The sequence below is a fragment of the Musa acuminata genome, chromosome BXJ3-8, assembly GCF_036884655.1.
Source record: "Musa acuminata AAA Group cultivar baxijiao chromosome BXJ3-8, Cavendish_Baxijiao_AAA, whole genome shotgun sequence".
In the NCBI taxonomy this organism is placed as follows: Eukaryota; Viridiplantae; Streptophyta; class Magnoliopsida; order Zingiberales; family Musaceae; genus Musa; species Musa acuminata.
The window spans coordinates 13091959-13099548 of NC_088356.1; the positions used below are offsets into that span (position 1 = coordinate 13091959).

Below are 7590 nucleotides of genomic sequence, written 5' to 3' on the forward strand. Positions count from 1 at the left end.
GAATCAAAATCTGACTTTTCTGAACGCATTGCCTAGAAAACGTTTTATCTTGCCTAGAAAACATTTTGTACCCGCAGTTTTAAATTTCATCTTCATCCTCTCTTTTCCTTTAATCATCAGAATGAGCAGCGTCTTTGTGATGATCCGTAAAGCTATATGAAGATTTATCTGATGGATGAGGCGAGGCGAGGCATTTGCCATATGTGACGGATCTAATGGGATGGGATTCCAAGACGCAGCGGGTGGGCCAGGTCTGCATGATGCTCTCGGCCACCTCGCTAGGTGGACGGACGTGCAGACCGTCTTGACCTCAGGACGTGGCGGTCGCACCTCATCAGATCACCCTCCTATTTGATTTGATGTAAGGATAAATAGAAATTAAAAAGTACAAGAGAAAAATGGGGCGTCGAGGAAGCTCACGAATTGGACCATGGCATTCCCCCCGCTGCCGCTCCACCACGTTACCCGCACCGCCCACTTTTTCTCTCCTCCTGCTGCTGCTGCTCCACCACCATCTTCTCTTTTGCCTGCCACTCTCCCCGCAGCGAACCAGGAAGCCAAGCATCCCAATCACCGCCGTCGTGGCATCCTCCTCCGACATGAGCAACAGCAAGAGCAACCACAAGAGTCTCCCCAGGACCCGCAGGCCAGAAGAGAGAAGCACAATAATTATCCCAAGCTCACCATTCGAGCCCGGCTGAGCCAGCTCTGCAAGGAGGGCCGTCTTGACGCAGCCCGTCGCCTCCTCTCCGATTCCCTCGCCCGCTCTGCCCCCACCCCCACGCTTCTCTGGAACACCCTCCTCATTGGCTACGTCTGCAACTCCCTCCCCCACGAGGCCCTCCGCCTCTACGCCCTAATGAACTCTTCCTCCTCCCACCACCACTCTCGTCATGGCTGCCCCCGCTCCGACGCATACACTTACTCCTCCGCGCTAAAGGCCTGCGCTGACTCCCGCCAGCTTCGGCTCGGCAAATCCATCCACTGCCACGTCATCCGTCGCTCTCGGGCACCCCCCAAGAGCCAGATCCTCAATAACTCCCTTCTCAACATGTACGCTTCCGCTCTTGAGCCTGAGACGTCCCACGCCGATACCATCCGTTTCTTGTTCGATAGAATGCCTAAGAGAAATGTCGTTGCGTGGAATACATTGATCGGATGGTACGTCCGATGCCGCCGTCCTGATCGTGCGTTGGCACAGTTTAGGCTTATGCTGGAGGTCGGTATTCGGCCAACTCCTGTCAGTTTTATCACCGTCTTCCCAGCGGTTGCTGCTACGGAGGAGGGTAGCCAGTACGGCGACGTGCTCTATGGGTTGATTGTTAAGCATGGCCATCACTATATCGACGATCAGTTTGTCATCAGCTCCGCTGTTTTGATGTACGCCCAACTTTCGGAGGTCCAATCAGCGAGGCGGATATTTGATCAAGCGAAGGAGAAAAATACGCAAGTGTGGAACACCATGATTGGTGGGTACGTTCAGAATGGTGGTTACGGTGAAGCTCTTGCTCTCTTGGTCCAGATTTTGGAGTCAAACATGGTTGATCCCGACGCTGTGACGTTTCTCTCCTCCCTAATGGCGGTCTCGCAGTCGCAGGATCTCGGGCTGGGGAAACAAGTCCATGCATATCTGATCAAGAGGAATTGTTCCCTGCTGCCTTTGGTGCTGTGCAATGCGCTCATAGTTATGTATTCGCGGTGTGGTAAAGTTCAGGTTGCGCTCGAGCTTTTCCGTCGGATGCCCCAGAGAGATGTCGTCTCATGGAACACCATGATTTCGGCTTTTGTGCAGAACGGTTTAAATCTCGAGGGGGTATCGCTGGTGTACGAGATGCAGAAAGATGGGTTTTTGGTGGATTCAGTGACTGCGGCGGCTTTGCTTTCGGCAGCATCCGATGCGGGCAATATCATGATGGGAAAAGAGACGCATGGTTACCTCCTTCGGCACGGCGTCAAGTTTGATGGGATCGCTAGTTATCTGATAGACATGTATGCAAAGTCGGGCTCGGTCGAGATCGCACGGCGACTGTTTGATGGGGAGCAAGCGGATGAGCGAGATAGAGTCACCTGGAATGCGATGATTGCTGGGTACACCCATAGCGGGCAGACCGAAGAAGCTACGGCCGTGTTGAGAAAGATGCTTAAAGAACGCCTGACGCCCAATGCAGTGACGCTGGCGTCCATCCTTCCTGCCTGTAGCCCGGTTGGAGGAATCCGAGCTGGTAAAGAGATCCATGGGTTTGCCGTTCGCCGGTATCTAGACGAGAATGTGTTCGTGGGCACAGCATTGATCGACATGTACTCCAGATGCGGTCACATCTCGTTTGCGGAAAGAACGTTCGATGGCATGGAGGACAGGAACACTGTCACTTACACAACGATGCTGTCAGGCTTTGGTCAGCACGGGCTCGGTGAAAAAGCTTTGACTCTGTTTAGCTCCATGAGAGAAGCAGGGGTAAGACCCGATGGCATCACCTTCGTAGCACTTATATCGGGGTGTAGTTCCTCCGGGTTGGTAGACGAAGGTGTCGCAGTATATGAATCAATGGAGGAATTTGGCGTAGAGGCAACTCCGGAACATCATTGTTGCGTGGTGGATTTATTGGGTAGGGCTGGAAGAGTGGAGGAAGCATATGAGTTGGCTAAAGGATTAGGGGATGATGGAAATTATGCAGGAATCTGGGGTTCTTTGCTTGCCGCATGTAGGATTCATCGCAAACTGGAGTTGGGGGAGTCGGTAGCTGACAGGCTGTTTGAGATAGGGAAGGAGAGGGGACTTGCGGGTTATCGTGTTCTTCTTTCGAACGTGTATGCCGCCGACAGGAACTGGGACAATGTGGATAGGGTGAGAAAGGAGATGAGAGAAAGAGGACTGAGGAAGGAACCTGGTTCCAGTTGGATCCAAGTTGGGGATTGGTCACACCGATTCATGTCTCGGGACCGAACCCACCCAGAGAACGACCAGATATATGCGATGCTTCGAGGGTTAGCTTTGGAGATGAAATCACCAGGTTATGACACCACCCTCCGACCTTGCGATTCTGATTCCACAAGCAGCAGTATGACAACTTTGTTGGATGCTAGTGCGACGTGAAGGTAGACCCTGCGCATCTCCTCTATTACTCTATTCTTCTGCCTGTGATCTTTTGGCTCCCATGGGTGAGAGATGAACGATCAGATTCGCTTGTGCAGAGGACATTGATCCGACTGAGTGACAGACAAAACAATTCTAATTGCTTATGTATGTATGTATGTATAGCTTCATAATCCCGACTTCGTTGTGAGGTATGGGCACGAGAAGACTCGTTTCATTATGCTTCACGCCCCCTGCCACTTTAGTTAGTATTATCTCATCTACACTTGGTTACATATTTAATTTAAAAAATACATCAAATTCAACAACAAATTACAAATAGTATTATTATCACATTTAACTCATACGATGAAAGTTTCCAACGGTTTGGAGAAACTTCACGTCCTTATATTAACTCTAGGATGAATCGAAATATTCTAGCTTGAAAGTATATCCGATTTAACATGATAAGGCTTTTCGTCATGCATCCATTTAGAGATCATAAAATTCTTCTTTGTATTTTGTATTATTTATCAAGTACTTACTAAAAAATTACTCGTGGGATCTTGAGTTAACGTTTCTACTAATTTATTTTCTTTTGTGGATCCTATAAGGTTACAGGGAGACTGATCCCTTGTTGCATAACATAGGCAAAACTAATTAAGTCCGTATCAAATGATATCAAAGCAGGACAAACGTACTAAGAAACACTTAGCATGCAACATGAGGACCTAGCATGGTTACATGAAGAGCAACACACATGACCATGCAGGAAAAAATAATCATAAACTAGGGAAATGAGTCATTCGATGGAGCGAACATCCATGATTGATATAAAGAAGAATGATTAATCTTTTACGTAAGAGATGCCACGAGGACAAATGAGCTAGGAAGAATACATAACTAATAAACATTAGAATGGCTAAATTTGAGCTACGACTCGATGTTGTCAACATAACTTGAAGGTGCTCAATGCAAACAATGATGCTTGGCAGAGGATCAAATCATACAAGTAGAGATGAGTTACTCGACAACCAAACGAATTTGTACAAAGCTCGTAAAGGTGAGAAAAATTATTGACTCAAAAGAATTCAGTACTAATGCAATAACTTATATGCAAACAATGGATTGTATGTGGTCATTCCAAGGTGACTAAACTTTGGCTATATAAAACATGAAAACATTCGCTTTGAAATGAGAGAAAAAGTTATGTCAACGAGACTCTAAACGATGTAGTAGATTCAACACATTGCTAGGCCTTGAGGGCATAATAGATGGCTACATTTGGAGAAGAGTCATGATTTGTGCATTCGTAATTGCAAAACAATACACTACTGCGTCTTCATAAGACAATGTATTCTTAGGAGATGGTGGTCTAAGAAATTTCTAGAAAGAAGAATGCGAAAAAAAAAAAAGTTACTATAATAGAACAAATATCTAGAGGATAAGTCTCAAATTTTTTAAGATAAAATTCATGTGCAATATAAAAAAGCTTTGCAAAAGCTTGAAGGGGGCCACAATCAAGCAAGCGACAAGGAGTTATTATAAGATTTTACATGAGGTAATTCGTTGATAGACGCATTGCTAGATCAAGTAGAGCGATCAAAGACAATACTAGATAAAGGCACATCTAGAGTTAATGTGAATTGAGCTTAACGGATGGCTAACCCATGAAATGATAGATGCGAGGGCCATCATGATTTCAATGTAAATCGAGGAGTAAAGCAACTTATGTGAAACTTGAATAAGTAGCCAAGTTGCATGAAGGGAGTTGACTTAGAAGGTAAAACATAGAACAGAAGCACAAACTTTGTGAAGCTTTCTTTGGAGAGAGGTTGAGGACATGAACTCTTGTAAAGATAAGAGTAGCATCATGTTATTCATTAGTTTTCTTATTATGATAAAATGAGTTCATCTTGCATGGTGTGAAAGTCAAAAGGGACTTTGAAGCATATGCACCTTATTTTAATAAAGCGAGTGATGAAAGGATTAAGGTAAGGGATTAGTTCAACTTATAATAGTGAACTACAATTGAAAGCCTTGGCATAGGAAAGAGGCTACGGAGGCAAACACTTGTGAGAAGTATGTGAATGTTGCTATTTAATTGCTATAAAGGGAGTGATGCACATTGAAAAGATTGTGTTAAGGCTAAAGGCCTAGGATCTAAATAATGACACACCAATTTTCAATGAAGTTAATGGGCTTCAAGGGCTATTAGGTGATGAACCGTCCTAAATCTGCACTTCGTTCATTAGTGGCTCAAGTGCAAATGGACGAATATCGATTGTCAAAGAAGTGAACACAATTGGAAGTGGTATCGGCTACACAAGGAGAGATCAAAGTTCAAGTTCACAACACTAAGATCAGAGTGCAATGGCAACATCACTAAAAGGTAATTTAATGTAGCAAATCATGGTGGAACAATTTGAGGTAATGCAACACAATGACAAGTCATGTGAGGGACTTAATAATCCGAAGAAAAGTTTGGAATTGTTAGGAGCTCCGTTTTAGTGAGCAACACAATGACAAGAAGGGTTATAAATTCAAAACGTAAATGTTATGGTACCGTAAAGATGAGTCTTTTATGCATGCATCGAATTTTGCATCAAATAAAAATCTTCGACATTGATGGATGAAGGCTATACCACAGAGGTGGATCTTCCGAGTACAAGTACTAATGAGTCTTACGAGAGACTTGGTCATTAAGAGGTATATGCTCAAAGCTACTAGAGGGTGAACTACTCCAAAACTCATAGTTGCTTGAGGGAGCTTGACAAATTAGTAGATAAGGCAAAATGAGCAAATATTGCTATCGAGGATACAAAGGAGAATGTAATTAGCATAAGTCATGCACCATGATTGTAAAGGCCATGTACATGAGATATAGTATGTTTTTTCATCAACTAAAGTGTCTTGTTTACATAACACAAAGGTGTTAAAACAGATGATTGAAAAGAGCAATGAGCGATGTCATGTTTGGAGTGACTTAGCTATTCAAAAAGTGTCTAGAAGAATAAAGGTGGACTTGGAGGAGTGCTTCGCAAAGAAAAGGAACGTGGATATAAGACGACAAATAGTAATGTTATGGGCATGAGAGAGTGCCACGGTACCATAAAGAATGGACTTCTAGGTGGCCACCAATCCCTTGATTCCATGAAAGGAGAGTGCATGATCATGAAAGAGGATCGAGAAGATAGAAGAAAATACAATTATAAACACAAAGTACTAAGCCAATGTAGAATGTCACTGACTAGGAAACTTCGTAAGACCAATGTTGAAGGGCTTTTCATCGAGGTAATCGAAATAGGTAGACTTTAGTTGATATAGCGATGCTCGATTAGGGAGTAGAGAAGGCAGCATGTGATTTTTTTCACTTGGAGTAGGCGACGAAAACGATGGATAAGGTTATATAATCCTAGGGATAAAATTTTACTTTCCAGATAATACTTTTTGTATTCCAAAAGTTTGATGACAATAATAAGATAAATATAATAACTAACTCAGCGCAAAGAGTACAACACTTCAAGTAATTCAGAAGTGTGAACAAAAAATAAACAAAGGCTAGTAACATCTCGATGCATGAGTACAATCCTCAAGAAGATAAGAGAAGTTAATTAACCTTGGTTTTATCAACTTATGAGAGAATAGATGAGATTAAATTATCCAATTCTTTTAGTTATTCAGCAAAGGAGCTCTGTACACTTTTAAAGACCATTCGAAATTACCGATAGACAATAGTTATCAAATCTTCACAAATGATTATTGGTTTCATTGAAGGTAGTTTATTCATGTTATTTCCTAATAAAGTGACAATTAAAAGTAGATGTAATGCAAACATACTTAGAAGCAACAATTAAATTAATAAAAAAAATTGATGACCAAATTTTACGAAAGACGACTTCAAAACTTTAAATTATGTGAGCGATGCTCGTGAAAGCTACAAAAGACATCCATCTAATTCAATCGATACAAGACATTCTAGGGATTGATGTGCAACAAAAAAATATTTTATTTCTTCGTATGAAAGATTGGTTGGTACCAACGAAGATCAACACAACTCGATCGAGCACACACTAGAGTCAGAGTCACTAGTGAGTTAAGTAATATTGATGAATTAAAATTCAACTACTTAATAGCAGCATCAAGAGAGTACCCAAGAGGTTTGTTGCAACTAATGCTTATAATTGAAGATACAACTAAGGCTAAAAGATTCAACTACCATAAAGGTAACGATATGCAATGTCTATGAAGTCTTTGACAAAGACATTGAAAGAACAAGTGATGGATAATGTTTACGATCGAAGATACAACAAAGGCGAAGAGATTCAACATCCATAAAGGTAAAGATATGCAATATCTACGAAGTCTTCAACAAAAACATCGAAAGAATAAGAGAGGGATAATGTTATAAATAATTTATAGAGAAAGTGTTCAACGTAATGTTTATGTTTTTCAGTTTGTTGATGCCTTAAACATGTAATGAGCTTGTAATAGGGTTGATAACCCTATTTTGATTG

General features: G+C 42.3%; 1 protein-coding gene across 1 annotated transcript; it reads left to right on the top strand.

Annotated features, from left to right (window-relative positions):
* The first annotated feature begins 366 nt into the window (after positions 1–366).
* Positions 367–3314, top strand: LOC103994564 (pentatricopeptide repeat-containing protein At3g22150, chloroplastic). The gene has a single exon (XM_009414932.3). It carries the CDS (start codon positions 431–433, stop codon positions 3092–3094), a length of 2664 nt encoding a protein of 887 aa, XP_009413207.1. The 5' UTR covers positions 367–430; the 3' UTR covers positions 3095–3314.
* Positions 3315–7590: the final 4276 nt, after the last annotated feature.